Below are 21,324 nucleotides of genomic sequence, written 5' to 3' on the forward strand. Positions count from 1 at the left end.
TGACGGCACCATGCCACCAAGTGCATGTAGAGCCAAACATCGCATGACACCTCTCCTGTCCTGGGTCTACTGAAGTCGTATCCTTAGTTTCTTGGCTGAGGATTTTAGCATATGTTGGATTTGCAGTAGGGTAGTAAACGCCATTGGACCATGCCACCAGTGTCCTATTTTTGTGGCTCCTGTTCAGTGGTTTTAGAACTGCTCCGTGCCATTGTTTCTTCCATCATCTGCCCATTGCTTTCTCCAAAGTCAGCACCTTCCGCCCATTATTAATTCTGCTTTTTTGTTCCTTCCATCCCCAGTTTGACAAGTGGTCGGACGCTCAGAGACGCCGCGTCCTGTGTGACCTGTTGGAGCGATGCAGCGTGTCCCAGCTCCGATTCTGTAGCGGTCTTCTGCAGGAGAAAGCCCCCCGAGACGCCGTGGATTTCAGCACGGTGCTCCCCAGAGTGCTCGGCCTCTACATCTTCTCCTTCCTGGATCCTCGCAGCCTCTGCCGCTGCGCACAGGTGGGCGCCGGTGCGGGCACACAACGGGGGTTATACAGGGTGATCCAAAAGTAGGTGGACAGTATGTGTAATAGGGTTATCAAACATGGTGTAAAGTGAAACTGACTCAGTTGCCCTTAGCAACCAATCAGATTCCACCTTTCATTTTCCAAAGAGTCTGTGAAGAATGAAAGGTGGAATCTGATTGGTTGCTAAGGGCAACTGAGTCAGTTTCACTTTACACCATGTCTGATAGCCCTATTACACCTACTTTTGGAGCACCCTGTGTATTGGGCTCGCGCCTATCTGTCTGACTGTGTTTGGCCACCTGTAGGTGAGCTGGCACTGGAAGAACCTAACAGAACTGGACCAGCTCTGGATGCCGAAATGCCTGCGCTTCGGCTGGTACGTGAATTTTACCCCAACGCCTTTCGAGCAGGGCGTGTGGAAGAGACAATACATAGAGATGGTGAAGGAGCTGAACGTGACCAGGCCCAAGGTGCGCACAGATGAGTCTGCCCGGATCATGTAACCGCCTGCGGAGGGTATATATAACACCGCATCTGATTGTCCTCCATTCCAGACGCCTCCGAGGGAAGACTTTGTGGTGATCGACGTGCAGCCAATTACTAAAGAGGTTCTAGATACAAAATACTCCTCTCCGTTCTCCCACCGCTCACTAAGGATTCAAGATAAAGGGAAGAATGAACTCCCACCATGGCGCTCATCTGACAAGCACCCCACCGACACCCTCAGATTCAACTACCTGGATAACTATGCCCCTATGGAACAAGCGCGGCAGGCGTAAGTCACGTGTACCATTCCTATCTACGAAAACGGTACATTACTGATCCTGAGTTATAGTATACTCCAGAGCTGCACTCACTATTCTGCTGGTGCAGTCACTGTGTACATACATTACTGATCCTGAGTTATAGTATACTCCAGAGCTGCACTCACTATTCTGCTGGTGCAGTCACTGTGTACATACATTACTGATCCTGAGTTATATTATACTCCAGAGCTGCACTCACTATTCTGCTGCTGCAGTCACTGTGTACATACATTATATTACTGATCCTGAGTTACCTCCTGTATTATACTCCAAAGCTGCACTCACTATTCTGCTGGTGGAGTCACTGTGTACATATATTACATTACTGATCCTGAGTTACCTCCTGTATTATACTCCAGAGCTGCACTCACTATTCTGCTGCTGCAGTCACTGTGTACATAAATTACATTACTGATCCTGTACTGATCCTGAGTTACCTCCTGTATTATACTCCAGAGCTGCACTCACTATTCTGCTGCTGCAGTCACTGTGTACATACATTACATTACTGATCCTGAGTTACCTCCTGTATTATACTCCAGAGCTACACTCACTATTCTGCTGGTGCAGTCACTGTGTACATACATTACATTACTGATCCTGAGTTACCTCCTGTATTATACTCCAGAGCTGCACTCACTATTCTGCTGGTGGAGTCACTGTGTACATACATTACATTACTGATCCTGAGCTGACAGTAAGTGAAATCCTTTGGCTGGAGTAACCTCGGCCGGTAGTTGGTAGGATGCATTATTACGGGATTGTCTCAGGTGAGGTGCGGACAGGTGAGGTGCGGACAGGTGAGGTGCGGGGTGTGATGGATCGCTTTGCTCCAGTTTGGTACACACCTTGCTATGGTGCGAGGTAAAGCTGATGGAGTGCGGGCGCTCGTCCATGACTCTGGAGCTCGCAGCCAGGTGTGACCAGAACGAGCTGCTTTTCATTTTCTCTGGACCTGAACAGCTCTGTCTTTCCCAGGTACAGATGTGCAGTAAAGCGCAGGGCACCAGGGCCAGGACAGTGACGTCCCAGCGCGTTTCTGCACCCAGGACAGTGACGTCCCAGCACGTTTCTGCACCCAGGACAGTGACGTCCCAGCACGTTTCTGCACCCAGGACAGTGACGTCCCAGCGCGTTTCTGCACCCAGGACAGTGACGTCCCAGCACGTTTCTGCACCCAGGGCAGTGATGTCCTAGCACGTTTCTGCACCCAGGACAGTGATGTCCTAGCGCGTTTCTGCACCCAGGACAATGACGTCCCGGCGCGTTTCTGCACCCAGGACAGTGACAATCCATTGCGTTTCTGCACCCAGGACAGTGACGTCCCAGCGTGTTTCTGCATCCAGGACAGTTACTTCCCAGCGCGTTTCTGCACCCAGGACTGTGATGTACCAGCGCGTTTCTGCACCCAGGACAGTGATGTCCCAACGCGTTTCTGCACCCAGGACAGTGATGTCCCAGCGCGTTTCTGCACCCAGGACAGTGACGTCCCAGCGCGTTTCTGTACCCAGGACAGTGACGTCCCAGCGCGTTTCTGCACCCAGGACAGTGATTTCCCAGCGCGTTTCTGCACCCAGGACAGTGACGCCCCAGCGCGTTTCTGCACCCAGGACTGTGATGTACCAGCGCGTTTCTGCACCCAGGACAGTGATGTCCCAACGCGTTTCTGCACCCAGGACAGTGATGTCCCAGCGCGTTTCTGCACCCAGGACAGTGACGTCCCAGCGCGTTTCTGCACCCAGGACAGTGACTTCCCAGCGCGTTTCTGCACCCAGGACAGTGACGTCCCAGCGCGTTTCTGCACCCAGGACAGTGATGTCCTAGCGCGTTTCTGCAGCGCGTTTCTACACCCAGGACAGTGATGTCCCAGCGCGTTTCTGCACCCAGGACAGTGACAATCCAGCGCATTTCTGCACCCAGGACAGTGACGTCCCAGCGCATTTCTGCACCCAGGACAGTGACGTCCAAGCGCATTTCTGCACCCAGGACAGTGATGTCCCAGCGCGTTTCTGCACCCAGGACAGTGACGTCCCAGCGCGTTTCTGCACCCAAGACAAAGACATCCCAGAGTGTTTCTGCACCCAGGACAGTGACGTCCCAACGCGTTTTTTGCACCCAGGACAGTGACGCCCAGCGCGTTTCTGCACCCAGGACAAAGACATCCCAGAGCGTTTCTGCACCCAGGACAGTGATGTCCCAGCGGCTTTCCGCACCCAGGACAGTGACGTCCCAGAGCGTTTCTGCACCCATTACAGTGATGTCCCTGCGCGTTTCTGCACCCAGGACAGTGACGTCCCAGCGCATTTCTGCACCCAGGACAGTGATGTTCCAGCGTGTTTCTGCACCCAGGGCAGTGATGTTCCAGCGTGTTTCTGCACCCAGGACAATGACGACCCAGCGTGTTTCTGCACCCAGGACAGTGACGTCCCAGCGCGTTTCTGCACCCAGGACTGTGATGTCCCAGCGCGTTTCTGCACCCAGGACAGTGACGTCCCAGCGCGTTTCTGTACCCAGGACAGTGACGTCCCAGCGCGTTTCTGCACCCAGGACAGTGACGTCCCAGCGCGTTTCTGCACCCAGTACAGTGACATCCCAGCGCCTTTCTGCACCCAGGACAGTGACGTCCCAGCGCGTTTCTGCACCCAGGACAGTGATGTCCTAGCACGTTTCTGCACCCAGGACAGTTATGTCCTAGCGCGTTTCTGCACCCAGGACAGTGACGTCCCAGCGCGTTTCTGCACCCAGGACAGTGACGTCCCAGCGCGTTTCTGCACCCAGGACAGTGACAATCCAGTGCGTTTTTGCACCCAGGACAGTGACGTCCCAGCGTGTTTCTGCACCTAGGACAGTTACTTCCCAGCGCGTTTCTGCACCCAGGACTGTGATGTCCCAGCGCGTTTCTGCACCCAGGACAGTGACGTCCCAGCGTGTTTCTGCACCTAGGACAGTTACTTCCCAGCGCGTTTCTGCACCCAGGACTGTGATGTTCCAGCGTGTTTCTGCACCCAGGACAATGACGACCCAGCGTGTTTCTGCACCCAGGACAGTGATGTTCCAGCGTGTTTCTGCACCCAGGGCAGTGATGTTCCAGCGTGTTTCTGCACCCAGGACAATGACGACCCAGCGTGTTTCTGCACCCAGGACAGTGACGTCCCAGCGCGTTTCTGCACCCAGGACAGTGACGTCCCAGCGCGTTTCTGCACCCAGGACAGTGACGTCCCAGCGCGTTTCTGTACCCAGGACAGTGACGTCCCAGCGCGTTTCTGCACCCAGGACAGTGACGTCCCAGCGCGTTTCTGCACCCAGTACAGTGATATCCCAGCGCGTTTCTGCACCTAGGACAGTGACGTCCCAGCGCGTTTCTGCACCCAGGACAGTGATGTCCTAGCACGTTTCTGCACCCAGGACAGTTATGTCCTAGCGCGTTTCTGCACCCAGGACAGTGACGTCCCAGCGCGTTTCTGCACCCAGGACAGTGACGTCCCAGCGCGTTTCTGCACCCAGGACAGTGACAATCCAGTGCGTTTTTGCACCCAGGACAGTGACGTCCCAGCGTGTTTCTGCACCTAGGACAGTTACTTCCCAGCGCGTTTCTGCACCCAGGACTGTGATGTCCCAGCGCGTTTCTGCACCCAGGACAGTGACGTCCCAGCGTGTTTCTGCACCTAGGACAGTTACTTCCCAGCGCGTTTCTGCACCCAGGACTGTGATGTCCCAGCGCGTTTCTGCACCCAGGACAGTGACGTCCCAGCGCGTTTCTGCACCCAGGACAGTGACGTCCCAGCGCATTTCTGTACCCAGGACAGTGACGTCCCAGCGCGTTTCTGCACCCAGGACAGTGACGTCCCAGCGCGTTTCTGCACCCAGGACAGTGACTTCCCAGCGCGTTTCTGCACCCAGGACAGTGACGTCCCAGCGCGTTTCTGCACCCAGGACAGTGACGTCCCAGCGCGTTTCTGCACCCAGGACTGTGATGTCCCAGCGCGTTTCTGCACCCAGGACAGTGACAATCCAGCGCGTTTCTGCACCCAGGACAGTGATGTCCCAGCGCATTTCTGCACCCAGGACAGTGACGTCCCAGCGCATTTCTGCACCCAGGACAGTGATGTCCCAGCGCATTTCTGCACCCAGAACAGTGACATCCCAGCGCGTTTCTGCACCCAGGACAGTGACGTCCCAGCGCATTTCTGCACCCAGAACAGTGACGTCCCAGCGCGTTTCTGCACCCAAGACAAAGACATCCCAGAGTGTTTCTGCACCCAGGACAGTGACATCCCAGCGCGTTTCTGCACCCAGGACAGTGACGCCCAGCGCGTTTCTGCACCCAGGACAAAGACATCCCAGAGCGTTTCTGCACCCAGGACAGTGATGTCCCAGCGGCTTTCCGCACCCAGGACAGTGACGTCCCAGAGCGTTTCTGCACCCATTACAGTGACGTCCCAGCGCGTTTCTGCACCCAGGACAGTGACATCCCAGCGCATTTCTGCACCTAGTACAGTGACGCCCAGCGCGTTTCTGCACCCAGGACAGTGATGTTCCAGCGTGTTTCTGCACCCAGGACAGTTACGTCCCATCGCGTTTCTGCACCCAGGACAGTGACCTCCCAGCGCGTTTCTGCACCCAGTACAGTGATGTTCCAGCGTGTTTCTGCACCCAGGACAGTTACGTCCAATCGCGTTTCTGCACCCAGGACAGTGACCTCCCAGCGCGTTTCTGCACCCAGTACAGTGACATCCCAGCGCGTTTCTGCACCCAGGACAGTGATGTTCCAGCGTGTTTCTGCACCCAGGACAGTTACGTTCCAGTGCGTTTCTGCACCCAGGACAGTGACGTCCCAGTGCGTTTCTGCACCCAGGACAGTGACGTCCCAGTGCGTTTCTGCACCCATGACAGTGACGTTCCAGCGCATTTCTGCACCCAGGACAGTGACTTCCCAGCGTGTTTCTGCACCCAGGACAGTGACGTCCCAGAGCGTTTCTGCACCCAGGACAGTGACGTTCCAGCGCGTTTCTGCACCCAGGATAGTGACGTTCCAGCGCGTTTCTGCACCCAGGACAGTGACGTCCCAGCGCGTTTCTGTACGCAGGACAGTGACGTTCCAGCGCGTTTCTGCACCCAGGACAGTGACGTCCCAGCGCGTTTCTGCACCCAGGACAGTGACGCCCAGCGTGTTTCTGCACCCAGGACAGTGACGTCCCAGCGCGTTTCTGCACCCAGGACAGTGACGTCCCAGCGCGTTTCTGCACCCAGGACAGTGACGTCCCAGCGCGTTTCTGCACCCAGGACACTGACGTCCCAGCGCGTTTCTGCACCCAGGACAGTGACGTCCCAGCGCGTTTCTGCACCCAGGACAGTGACGTCCCAGCGCGTTTCTGCAGCCAGGACAGTGACGTTCCAGCGCGTTTCGGCACCAAGGACAGTGACGTTCCAGCGCGTTTCTACACCCAGGACAGTGACGTCCCAGCACGTTTCTGCACCCAGGACAGTGACGTCCCAGCGCGTTTCTGCACCCAGGACAGTGACACCCAGCGCGTTTCTGCACCCAGGACAGTGACCTCCCAGCGCGTTTTGGCTCCAAGCACAGTGACGTTCCAGCGCGTTTCTGCACCCAGGACAGTGACGTCCCAGCGCGTTTCTACACCCAGGACAGTGACGTCCCAGCGCGTTTCTGCACCCAGGACAGTGCAGCAAATACAGATGTGTAATAATAGCCTCAATGGAATCTATCAGTGTGTGATCGGGGGGGGATCGGACCCCTGGAATCGGCACCGATCAGACAGAAAGTTGCTGCCTCTTTCTTGTTTATCCTGTAAGAGCGCCCCCTAAGGACGCCCATATGTACAGACGGCCGGGCGAGGTACCTGCAGGTTCACAATCTACTCCTGCCCATCAGCGCTGACAGATGAGATTATGGAGAATGGCGGATCCTGCTTGTTTGCTTTAACAAATCCTGCACCATAAATATTCCCCGACAGCCAGGAAACAGCTCGTCATCCCAAAAGGCCGAGCGCAAATACCTGCGACTGCCGATGAGAGACGCGCCATACGGGCCATCCGCGGATTAGTCCAGCGCATTCATTTATAATTCCTGTCAGACGTTTCTGTATAATATATATTTCTGGGAAAGCTGGAAACAGTCAGTATGGCCGCTGTCATAGGAGTGATCACCCAGCTTTCCCAGTGTCCTGAACGCCCCAGGTTATCTCAGGTATTTTTGTACTTTTATTAACCCCCAGCATTATTTTTCTATCTCATTTAATGGCTCCTAAGGGGTAAGATTTCTCCTTGTGGAGGGTGTCAAGCCAGTGTGAGGAGACTTATAGGCCAGTAAAGGAAGAATTATTCTTGTGGAGGGTGACAAGCCAGTGTGAGGAGACTTATAGGCCAGTAAAGGAAGAATTATTCTTGTGGAGGGTGACAAGCCAGTGTGAGGAGACTTATAGGCCAGTAAAGGAAGATTTATTCTTGTGGAGGGTGACAAGCCAGTGTGAGGTGACTTATAGGCCAGTAAAGGAAGATTTGTCCTTGTGGAGGGTGACAAGCCAGCGTAAGGAGACTTATAGGCCAGTAAAGGAAGATGTGTCCTTGTGGAGGGTGACAAGCCAGTGTGAGGAGACTTATAGGCCAGTAAAGGAAGATTTCTCCTTGTGGAGGGTGACAAGCCAACGTAAGGAGACTTATAGGCCAGTGAAGGAAGATGTGTCCTTGTGGAGGGTGACAAGCCAGTGTGAGGAGACTTATAGGCCAGTAAAGGAAGATTTCTTCTTGTGGAGGGTGACAAGCCAGTGTGAGGAGGCTTATAGGCCAGTAAATGAAGATTTGTCCTTGTGGAGGGTGACAAGCCAGTGTAAGGAGACTTATAGGCCAGAAAAGGATCCTGTGTTAAAAGTGCTCTATAAGAGGAGGGGAGTGAGACACCCCTTGTAAAAACTCATCTCCCTGAGAGCAGAATGATCGATTGGCTGTTGAAATCCAAAAGTTCAGTTGCTATCTTACTGGAGGCTGGGTGCCATCAACGACCCTCTGGTGCACCCGAATGTATGGCCGCTCATTTGTGGAGGGTGACAAGCCAGTGTGAGGAGGCATATAGGCCAGTAAATGAAGATTTGTCCTTGTGGAGGGTGACAAGCCAGTGTGAGGAGACTTATTGGCCAGTAAAGGAAGATTTGTCCTTGTGGAGGGTGACAAGCTAGTGTGAGGAGACTTCTAGGCCAGTAAAGGAAGATTTATTCTTGTGGAGGGTGACAAGCCAGTGTGAGGAGACTTATAGGCCAGTAAAGGAAGAATTGTCCTTGTGGAGGATGACAAGTTAGTGTGAGGAGACTTATAGGCCAGTAAAGGAAGATTTCTCCTTATGGAGGGTGGCAAGCCAGTGTGAGGAGACTTATAGGCCAGAAAAGGATCCTCTAGAAAAGGACCATGCAGTTGGTGGTAAAGTGAAACGCCTCTAGTAAAAACTCATCTCCCCAAGAGCAGAAGGATCGATTGGTTGTTGAAATCCAAAAGCCCAATTCTTATCTTAAGCGGGCTTTACACACTGCGATATCGGTCCCGATATCGCTAGTGTGGGTACCCGCCCCCATCTGTTGCGCGACACGGGCAAATCGCTGCCCGTGCCGCACAACATCGCCCAGACCCGTCACACATGCTTACCTGCCCGGCGACGTCGCTGTGACCGGTGAACCGCCTCCTTTCTAAGGGGTCGGTCCGTGCGGCGTCACAGCGACGTCACTGAGAGGCCGCCCAATAGCAGCGGAGGGGCGGAGCTGAGCGGGACGTAACATCCCGCCCACCTCCTTTCTTCCGCATAGCGGCCGGGAGGCAGGTAAGGAGAGCTTCCTCGTTCCTGCGGTGTCACACGGAGCGATGTGTGCTGCCGCAGGAACGAGGAACAACCTCGTTACTGCTGTAGTAACGATATTTGAGAATGGACCCCCATGTCACCGATGAGCGATTTTGCACGTTTTTGCAACGATGCAAAATCGCTCATCGGTGTCACACGCAACAACGGATGTGCGTCACAAATTCCGTGACCCCAACGACTCCGCAGTAGCGATGTCGCAGCGTGAAAAGCCCCCTTTAGTTGACGTTTGTCTAATCTCTATGACCATCTCTATTCCCATACATTGGTGGAGTTTTCACTGTGTAATACTGATCCTAAATGTTTTGCAGGATAAAAACTAGTGCTGGGACCTCAATCCTTAACAAGCAGAACTTAGAGAAGAAGAAGAGGCCATCATCAGCATTTTACAAGCTACGCAAAGCAAAGTCACTGGTATGTAATCTGGATCTACAAGATAAGAGCATACTGCCCCCTACGTACAAGAATATAACTACTATAATACTGCCCCCTATGTACAAGAATATAACTACTATAATACTGCCCCTATGTACAAGAATATAACTACTATAATACTGCCCCCTATGTACAAGAATATAACTACTATAATACTGCCCCCTATGTACAAGAATATAACTACTATAATACTGCCCCTATGTACAAGAATATAACTACTATAATACTGCCCCCTATGTACAAGAATATAACTACTATAATACTGCCCCCTATGTACAAGAATATAACTACTATAATACTGCCCCTATGTACAAGAATATAACTACTATAATACTGCCCCCTATGTACAAGAATATAACTACTATAATACTGCCCCCTATGTACAAGAATATAACTACTATAATACTGCCCCCTATGTACAAGAATATAACTACTATAATACTGCCCCCTACGTACAAGAATATAACTACTATAATACTGCCCCCTATGTACAAGAATATAACTACTATAATACTGCCCCCTATGTACAAGAATATAACTACTACAATACTGCCCCTATGTACAAGAATATAACTACTATGATACTGCCCCCTATGTACAAGAATATAACTACTATAATACTGCCCCTACGTACAAGAATATAACTACTATAATACTTCCCCCTACGTACAAGAATATAACTACTATAATACTGCCCCCTACGTACAAGACTATAACTACTATAATACTGCCCCCTACGTACAAGAATATAACTACTATAATACTGCCCCCTATGTACAAGAATATAACTACTATAATACTGCCCCCTATGTACAAGAATATAACTACTATAATACTGCCCCTATGTACAAGAATATAACTACTATAATACTGCCCCCTACGTACAAGAATATAACTACTATAATACTGCCCCTATGTACAAGAATATAACTACTATAATACTGCCCCCTATGTACAAGAATATAACTACTATAATACTGCCCCTATGTACAAGAATATAACTACTATAATACTGCCCCCTATGTACAAGAATATAACTACTATAATACTGCCCCCTATGTACAAGAATATAACTACTATAATACTGCCCCTATGTACAAGAATATAACTACTATAATACTGCCCCCTATGTACAAGAATATAACTACTATAATACTGCCCCCTATGTACAAGAATATAACTACTATAATACTGCCCCCTATGTACAAGAATATAACTACTATAATACTGCCCCCTACGTACAAGAATATAACTACTATAATACTGCCCCCTATGTACAAGAATATAACTACTATAATACTGCCCCCTATGTACAAGAATATAACTACTACAATACTGCCCCTATGTACAAGAATATAACTACTATGATACTGCCCCCTATGTACAAGAATATAACTACTATAATACTGCCCCTACGTACAAGAATATAACTACTATAATACTTCCCCCTACGTACAAGAATATAACTACTATAATACTGCCCCCTACGTACAAGACTATAACTACTATAATACTGCCCCCTACGTACAAGAATATAACTACTATAATACTGCCCCCTATGTACAAGAATATAACTACTATAATACTGCCCCCTATGTACAAGAATATAACTACTATAATACTGCCCCTATGTACAAGAATATAACTACTATAATACTGCCCCCTACGTACAAGAATATAACTACTATAATACTGCCCCCTACGTACAAGACTATAACTACTATAATACTGCCCCCTACGTACAAGAATATAACTACTATAATACTGCCCCCTATGTCCAAGAATATAACTACTATAATACTGCTCCTATGTACAAGAATATAACTACTATAATACTGCCCCCTATGTACAAGAATATAACTACTATAATACTGCCCCTATGTGCAAGAATATAACTACTATAATACTGCCCCTATGTACAAGAATATAACTACTATAATACTGCCCCTATGTACAGGAATATAACTACTATAATACTGCCCCTATGTACAAGAATATAACTACTGTTCTAACCGTGTTAAAAAAAAAATAAACAAATGGTTCCAGTCCGGAATTGATCAGAATCCGGCGCCTAAAAATGGTGGTAAAAGGGATAAGGGGATAGGAGCAAGCGGGGCTATACTTAGCGAGGCTCCAGTGCAACTGTAACTGCTCACGCAGCTTCTCATTTTACTTCCGGGGCCGCTCATTAGCCTCATACATATTCACTGCTTTCCCCGCCCACCAGCGTCTGTGATTGGTTGCAGTCAGACAACGCCCCCCACCCTGAGTGACAGCCTGTTTGCACTCACAGACGCTGTGTGCGTCGTACTGTAAAAATAAATAAATGTAAAAAAAAAATTGGTGTATGATCCCCCCCATATTATGATACCTAGCACAGATAAAGCATAGGCTACAGCCTGCAGCCCCCAGCCGTGCGCTTATCTTGGCTGTGTATCAAAATAAGGGGAACCACATTAGGGTTTTTTTAAAAAAATATTTTAATAATTTAAAAGAAACAGCGTGCGGTGTTTTGACACCCAGCCAAGATAAAGCCAAACAGCTGGGGGTTGATATTCTCAGGCCAGGGAGACCCATGGTTATTGGGCCCCCTAGACTAAAAAGAACAGCCTGCAACCGACCTTTACCCAGCTCTTCCCGATTGCCTTGGGGCAATCAGAGTAATAAGGGATTATCGCAGCTCACAGCTGCCACTAAGCCCTAGATTAGTAATGGGAGGTGCCTATGAGATTCCTCCATTACTAATCTGTAAGTGAAAATAAATAAAGACAAACACTGAAAAAATACTTTATTTGAAATAAGAAAACCCTCTTAAATTAAATAAAAATAATAATAAAAAAAAAAAAAAAAAAAAGCAGCATGCGGTTCCACTTAGGCTATGTGCGCATGTTGCGTACAGTTCACTGCAGAAATTTCTGCAGCGATCTGAAGAGCACATGTGCGCTTTAAATCACTGCAGAAATGTCCGTAGTGAAGCCGATTCCATGCGCTCTGCTGCAGCTCCTCCCATAGACAGAGCAGGAGCTGCCGGCAAAGCGCACGGAAGAAGTGACATGTCACTTCTTTTTACGCAGGGCTTCGGCAGTAGCCGAAGCGCTGCGCTCTAAAACGCCACGTGCGCACGGCCCCTGCACAATCTCCATAGACTGTGCAGGGGACGCAGGACGCATGCAGTTACGCTGCGCTACAAAGCGCAGCGTAACTGCATGTATTTACGCAACGTGCGCACATAGCCTTATATTGGAATGCAATTCTGGCGGCGGCAGGCTGCTATTTTTAGGCTGGGGGGAGCCCAATAACCATGGGTGTTCCCACTCTGAGAATATCAGCGGCCAGCTGTCGGACTTTAACTTGTCTAGGTATCAAAATTGGAGGGACTGGACACTGTTTTTTAAAATTATTTATTTAAAAAAAAAATAAATAAAAAAATAATCTGCATGTGGTTCCTCTTATATGGATACACAGCCAAGATAAGTGCACGGCTGGGGGCTGCAGCCTGAAGCCATGGGCTTTATCTGTGCTGGGTATCATAATAAATGGGGACCCTATGCCAATCTTTTTTAAAATCTTTTTATTTTTATAGTACGATATTGAGGCCTGTAGCCTCTGTATTTGCAAGCAGTCAGACACGCTACCACTCAGGGTGGCAACCAATCAGACACCGATGGGCGGGGAAAGCAGTGAATATGTATGAGGCTAATGAGCGGCCCTGGAAGTAAAATGAGCGGAATGGGAGCAGTTAGGGGGATTAGACCAAGTGCGCTATCTCTTCCACCATCAATTTTAAGCGCCGGATTCTGGTCCTCATAGACTTTTACGGGGACTGGCGTCCAGCCAGATAGTCGGGATCAATCCAGGGCCAGAACTGTTTTTTTTTTGTTATGGTTAGATCTGCTGACCCCGGGTATCTGTGAGTCGGCTCATCACTATTTACTAAAAAAAAATGCATAGAGCAAAAACGCGTGAAAAACAACGCAAAAAAGGATGAGTCTTGTTGATGCGTTTTCTGGCACAAGGTGCGTTTTTCGGCCATAAAGTGCGCTTTTGGGTAACAACACAAAACTGCAGCGTGCGCACATACCCTATACAGGTATATAAGAAGCTCGCGTGCGCACATACCCTATACAGGTATATAAGAAGCTCGCGTGCGCACATACCCTATACAGGTATATAAGAAGCTCGCGTGTGCACATACCCTATACAGGTATATAAGAAGCTCGCGTGTGCACATACCCTATACAGGTATATAAGAAGCTCGCGTGTGCACATACCCTATACAGGTATATAAGAAGCTCGCGTGTGCACATACCCTATACAGGTATATAAGAAGCTCGCGTGTGCACATACCCTATACAGGTATATAAGAAGCTCGCGTGTGCACGTACCCTATACAGGTATATAAGAAGCTCGCGTGTGCACGTACCCTATACAGGTATATAAGAAGCTCGCGTGTGCACGTACCCTATACAGGTATATAAGAAGCTCGCGTGCGCACGTACCCTATACAGGTATATAAGAAGCTCACGTGCGCACATACCCTATACAGGTATATAAGAAGCTCGCGTGTGCACGTACCCTATACAGGTATATAAGAAGCTCGCGTGTGCACGTACCCTATACAGGTATATAAGAAGCTCGCGTGTGCACGTACCCTATACAGGTATATAAGAAGCTCACGTGCGCACATACCCTATACAGGTATATAAGAAGCTCGCGTGCGCACATACCCTATACAGGTATATAAGAAGCTCGCGTGCGCACGTACCCTATACAGGTATATAAGAAGCTCGCGTGCGCACATACCCTATACAGGTATATAAGAAGCTCGCGTGTGCACATACCATATACAGGTATATAAGAAGCTCGCGTGTGCACATACCCTATACAGGTATATAAGAAGCTCGCGTGTGCACATACCCTATACAGGTATATAAGAAGCTCGCGTGTGCACGTACCCTATACAGGTATATAAGAAGCTCGCGTGTGCACGTACCCTATACAGGTATATAAGAAGCTCGCGTGTGCACGTACCCTATACAGGTATATAAGAAGCTCACGTGCGCACATACCCTATACAGGTATATAAGAAGCTCGCGTGCGCACGTACCCTATACAGGTATATAAGAAGCTCGCGTGCGCACGTACCCTATACAGGTATATAAGAAGCTCGCGTGCGCACGTACCCTATACAGGTATATAAGAAGCTCGCGTGTGTGTCTGACAATAGTGATGTCATTACTTTGTGTATTTTCCTGTTTTTAGCAGTGTAAGCCGGCCCCGGACGCTCGCTTTACACCCGTCAGGTACTGGTTTAGTGGATTATGGTGTTTACGTCTCGGCTCGCATTCCTCGCCTTCCTCACACATTCCCCCTCTGTTCTTCGGCCGTCATTGTGGTGAGAGCTCGCACCTGGGCCTCTCAGCCCTCGTCTGTCACCGGTCACACTGACACACCTCCATTACCTGTATCCACTGATCACATCCACATCAAAGCCCTCTCCTCCTACAGATATAGCACACGGGGGGGGGGCTCCTATGTGGAGGGGGTGCTCCTATGTGGGGGGGTGCTTCTGTGTGGAGGGGGGGCTCCTATGTGGGGGGGTGCTTCTGTGTGGAGGGGGGGGCTCCCATGTGGAGGGGGGGCTCCTATGTGGAGGGGAGGCTCCTATGTGGAGGGGGCTCCTATATGGGGGGTGCTCCTAGGTGGGGGGGTGCTCCTATGTGGGGGGGTGCTCCTATGTGGGGGGGTGCTCCTATGTGGAGGGGGAGCTCCTATGTGGGGGGGGGGCTCCTATGTGGAGGGGGGGCTCCTATGTGGAGGGGGGCTCCTATGTGGGGAGGGTTCACATTACATCTGTAGGATGGTAGGCTTCTGCATGTGCGGACTCATCAGCAATCACTGGCTGGTTACAGAGCTGGGGGCAGCTAAAGGGGTAAACGTCCTGGATCTTGGTTTTTAGAACGTTAAAAACATCAAAAATAGTATATTATTAGTGGGGTCTCCCATTCAGGATCGACATTCGTCCACCGAGCCCACAGTGGAGGACCCAATTCATCCATTCTTAGCTGATTTCTATAAACTGAATGTAATACCTCACTTGTCCTGCGGGGGAGCTGCAGGGAAATGAATCACATTACAGCTGATTAAGTGATTGCAGTGTGTCTTCCCTGGAGGACCCCTAATGATCAGCAGTAATTTCAGAGGGAATCTATGGTAGCAGCAAGTGTTGCATTTCCCTGCAGCGCCTCCAGAGGGGAAGTTAAGTATTGCACAGTATCCATCCAAGGTAATGAATTTTCAGCTCCACCAGAGAAAGTGGGCCACTGTGTAGTTGCTGTCCACCTACCCACTTCTCCACCGTCCCCCTTGATGACTAGTGACATCCAGGGTACATGTGTCATGATCCAGGACCGGTATTCTCCGCTCTACAGTTTCCCAGACCCAGCCTGGTCATGTCAGGGGTTAACTCCCATCGGCCTAGTTCTGGTTCAAGAGACACTATATCTGGGCGCTGCACCTGCATTCCAGTGCTGGTTATAGTTTTGCTCTGCAGCCTGTGACTGGCTCTGGGGAGATTTCCTGTTTGATCTGACTCTTTGTTACCGTGCCCTGACTTGTACCCTCCCCCGTTCATCTGTCTGTCCCAGTCCCTGACTTCCCGCTCCTGGCAGTTGTTTACCCATCCTGGTTCATCCTCTTCCCTTGTTTGTGTCTCCTCACCCGCCGGTCTTGTCTTCTGTTCCCTGTGCCCTTTGTGTGCCCCTCTGTATACCTGATCTCCCGGCATCCGACCTCGGTTCTGTTTTCTGACTTGATCTTGATCCTCCCTCTTCACTGACTTGACTTCCCGACTAGACCCTGACTGCTTGACTACTCTATTGCCCCCTGGTGGTTCGCCTGTGAACTGCCTGCTGAAGTTACTCTGCTGTACTTCAGCCTCCTTTCTGTTACAGTGTTACTTTGACTCTCCTTCACTACTCTGCTGCCACCTAGTGGGGAATACGCTGTACTACGTCTTACCAGCCCTTTGTCCAGCGTAACAACATGTACATCAGATGTGTACACAGCTCGTACGGAGGGTGCCATCTGCGTTATACATCTGGCACCTGAGAGTAACAGATGTGTACACAGCTCGAACGGAGGGTGCCATCTGCGTTATACATCTAGCACCTGAGAGTAACAGATGTGTACACAGCTCGTACGGAGGGTGCCATCTGCGTTATACATCTAGCACCTGAGAGTAACAGATGTGTACACAGCTCGAACGGAGGGTGCCATCTGCGTTATACATCTAGCACCTGAGAGTAACAGATGTGTACACAGCTCGTACGGAGGGTGCCATCTGCATTATACATCTAGCACCTGAGAGTAACAGATGTGTACACAGCTCGTACGGAGGGTGCCATCTGCGTTATACATCTAGCACCTGAGAGTAACAGATGTGTACACAGCTCGTACGGAGGGTGCCATCTGCATTATACATCTAGCACCTGAGAGTAACAGATGTGTACACAGCTCGTACGGAGGGTGCCATCTGCGTTATACATCTAGCACCTGAGAGTAACAGATGTGTACACAGCTCGTACGGAGGGTGCCATCTGCATTATACATCTAGCACCTGAGAGTAACAGATGTGTACACAGCTCGTACAGAGGGTGCCATCTGCATTATACATCTGGCACCTGAGAGTAACAGATAACAGATGTGCAGGTGTAACCAATGTGCTGTGTCCCCACAGATGTCGCTGTCGGCTGATTTTGGAAAGCTGAGCAAGTCCCAGTCCAGGCCGAGCTGGGCCGCCCACCAGTCCGGAGCATACCCCGCGAGTAAGGCGACGGCAAAGAACCTGGCGCAGAGTACGGAGTGGAACGCCGGAATACGACCTGCGCCCATCCGAGCCGGAGTCCCCACACTGTCTGAGAAGGGAAGGAAAGCCTGCACCCGGACCTCCAGGAGCCCTCCAAGTACTGACCGCCATCTCACACTTATGTATTGATAGGATCAAATGGTCTTTGGCAAATCCCCCCCAGTGTTATGTAACAGCGAATGACGATACAATTTAGAAGTTTTTTGCTGTATTATGTGCAAATTGCAGTACATAGCGGCATTATATGTGATTTTTACTGCAATATATTAGAAAACTGCATCTTATTCATGCACTATATGACAGTATTATGTGATCTGTACATAGCATTATGATAATATGGAGTACTCTGGTAGCGTTCTTTATTTGTGCACTATATGGCAGTATTATGTTATCTGTACATAGCAGTATGGTAATGTGGAGTATTCTGGTAGTGTTTACTTTATTTGGGCACTATATGGCAGTATTATGTGATGTGTACATAATAGTAGGATAATATGGAGTATTATGGTAGTATTCCATATTATCTTTGCACTATATGCCAGTATTATGTTATCTGTACATAGCAGTATGATAATATGGAGTATTATGGTATGATTCCATTTTATTTGTGCAGTATTATATGATCTGTACATAGCAGTATGATCATGTGGAGTACTCTGGCAGCGTTCCAAGTTATTTGGGCACTATATAGCAGTATTATGTGATCTGTATATAGTTGTATAATTATATGGAGTATTATGGTAGTGTTCCATATTATTTGTGCACTATATGGCAGTATTATGTGATTTGTACATGGCAATATAATAATATGGAGTACTATTATTCATGCACTATATGGCAGTATTATGTGATCTGTACATAGGAGTTTATGGAGTATTATGGTAGCATTTCATATTATTTGTGCACTATATGGCAGTATTATGTGATTTGTAGATAGCAATATGATAATGGGGCATACTATGGTTGCATTCCATAATATTCATGCACTATATGGCAGTATTATGTGATTTGTACATGGCAATATGATAATATGGAGTACTCTGGTAGCGTTCCATATTATTTGGGCCCTATAAGGCAGTATTATGGGATCTGTACATAGGAGTATGTGGAGTATTATGGTAGCATTCCATATTATTTGTGCACTATATGTCAGTATTATGTGATATGTACATAGCAATTTGATAATATGGAGTACTCTGGTAGCGTTCCATATTATTTGAGCACTATATTGTGACCCCATGTGTTCAGTTATGAATCTTGACACTGTATGGCGGTATAATGTGAGATGTTTCAGGGATTATTACGCTTATAACCCCACAGTATACAATAGCGTTAGTCTTCTGTAATTGGTGGTATTATCCTGGTACTCCTTAGCGCTAATGTTAGATATTGCATTTCATTTGGGCACTACATGGCGGTATTATGGGGCCTGTATTTGGCAGTATTACACCTCATTCAGATGCCTTTTTTCCCCGTCATTTTCATCCCTTTATTTGTGACCAATCTCTGCATTGTCTTCCAGCCGTGGCCCTGTTTGAGAGTCAGCCCTGGCAGCTGCCCGCATCCGAGGACGGCTCCGACGAGGACTAGGAAGCCCGGACGCCTCGACCGTGTATACGAGATGGACGTGCCCCAAGCACCTGCTGACCCGTCCTGCGAGGTCACCCCCCGAACATCAAACATGGCCCCATCCCATGTACACACAGTGCCTTACATCTGATCTCCACGCTCCCCCAGACACTGCGATTCATCATGGCGCCCAGAGGCCGGGGAATGGGCTCAGACGGGGCCCCCGGGGCCCACACCTGTCCTGCACCTGACCCCGCTCTGATCTCATATACCCCGGGGCTGGTGATGAGGACGGGATACATCAGGGGCAAATATTCTTACAATATCATGTGAACCAAGATTTTTATTACTTTTTAGAAATATTTAAGAAAAAAAAACAAAAAAACACTTTTTTTATCCTAATTTCTTTTAATATTGAAATATTTTATAGATTTTTTTTTGATATTTGATTTTTTTTTTACATTTATTATTGACTTCATCTTAAATTTCTACTGTAAAAATGGTGAAAATTCAGCGCAAAAGTGTAAAAATGTGCGGAGGTCGTACAGCGGGGCCTGAAATGTCCTATAAATAAAGGAAAAATGACCTGTCCACAGGATACATGTATGATCCCTGGTGGGCCGACGGCTTGGACCCCCGACAAATCGCAAGAACAGAGTTCACAAAGTCACCATTGTAAAGAGAGCAATAGTGACCATGTGTGACCACCACTCCTATACAGTGAATGGAGCAGTAGTGACTATGTGCAACAACCACTCCTATAGACAGTGAATGGAGCGGAAGTGACTATGTGCGACAACCACTCCTATAGACAGTGAATGGGGCGGTAGTGACTATGTGCGACAACCACTCCTATAGACAGTGAATGGGGCGGTAGTGACTATGTGCGACAACCACTCCTATAGACAGTGAATGGGGCGGTAGTGACTATGTGCGACAACCACTCCTATAGACAGTGAATGGGGCGGTAGTGACTATGTGCGACAACCACTCCTATAGACAGTGAATGGGGCGGTAATGAGTGTGTGCGACCACCACTTCTATAGACAGTGAATGGATCGGTAGTGACCATGTGCGACCACCACTCCTATAGACAGTGAATGGATCGGTAGTGACCATGTGTGACCACCACTCCTATAGACAGTGAATGGATCGGTAGTGACCATGTGCGACCACCACTCCTATAGACAGTGAATGGATCGGTAGTGACCATGTGTGACCACCACTTCTATAGACAGTGAATGGATCGGTAGTGACCATGTGTGACCACCACTCCTATAGACAGTGAATGGAGCGGAAGTGACTATGTGCGACAACCACTCCTATAGACAGTGAATGGGGCGGTAGTGACTATGTGCGACCACCACTCCTATAGACAGTGAATGGGGCGGTAGTGAGCGTGTGCAACAACCACTCCTATAGACAGTGAATGGAGCGGAAGTGACTATGTGCGACAACCACTCCTATAGACAGTGAATGGGGCGGTAGTGACTATGTGCGACAACCACTCCTATAGACAGTGAATGGAGCGGAAGTGACTATGTGCGACCACCACTCCTATAGACAGTGAATGGGGCGGTAGTGAGCGTGTGCAACAACCACTCCTATAGACAGTGAATGGGGCGGTAATGAGTGTGTGCGACCACCACTCCTATATACAGTGAATGGAGCAGTAGTGAGTGTGTGCGACCACCACTCCTATATACAGTGAATGGAGCAGTAGTGAGTGTGTGCGACCACCATTACTATAGACAGTGATGGAGCAGTAGTGAGCATGTGAGACCACCACTCCTATAGACAGTGAATGGAACGGTAGTGAGCATATGCAACCACCACTCCTATAAACAGTGAGGGAGAAGTACTGACCACCAGTCCTATAGACAGTGATGGAGAAGTAGTGACCACCACTCCTATAGCCAGTGATGGAGACGTAGTGACCACCACTCCTATAGACAGTGATGGAGAAGTAGTGACCACCAGTCCTATAGACAGTGATGGAGAAGTAGTGACCACCAGTCCTATAGACAGTGATGGAGAAGTAGTGACCACCAGTCCTATAGACAGTGATGGAGAAGTAGTGACCACCAGTCCTATAGCCAGTGATGGAGAAGTAGTGACCACCAGTCCTATAGACAGTGATGGAGAAGTAGTGACCACCAGTCCTATAGACAGTGATGGAGAAGTAGTGACCACCAGTCCTATAGACAGAATCTGAGCCAGGCAGGTTTCCAGTACAGGTCTCATGTGCACATACCCGGGGGGCAGTTTT

General features: G+C 49.1%; 1 protein-coding gene across 1 annotated transcript in view; it reads left to right on the top strand.

Annotated features, from left to right (window-relative positions):
* The window catches only part of FBXO16 (F-box protein 16), a 71,713-nt gene extending 52,111 nt beyond the window's left edge, over positions 1-19,602 (top strand). Inside the window, exons 4-9 of the mRNA XM_075338840.1 lie at positions 303-509; positions 823-987; positions 1,072-1,292; positions 9,496-9,598; positions 17,358-17,583; positions 19,009-19,602. Coding sequence (XP_075194955.1) covers positions 303-509; positions 823-987; positions 1,072-1,292; positions 9,496-9,598; positions 17,358-17,583; positions 19,009-19,076 — 990 coding nt within the window. The 3' untranslated portion in view covers positions 19,077-19,602. The remainder of the gene's footprint in view (positions 1-302; positions 510-822; positions 988-1,071; positions 1,293-9,495; positions 9,599-17,357; positions 17,584-19,008) is intronic.
* Positions 19,603-21,324: the final 1,722 nt, after the last annotated feature.

The sequence above is a fragment of the Anomaloglossus baeobatrachus genome, chromosome 3 (genome assembly GCF_048569485.1).
Source record: "Anomaloglossus baeobatrachus isolate aAnoBae1 chromosome 3, aAnoBae1.hap1, whole genome shotgun sequence".
NCBI classification, from domain to species: Eukaryota; Metazoa; Chordata; class Amphibia; order Anura; family Aromobatidae; genus Anomaloglossus; species Anomaloglossus baeobatrachus.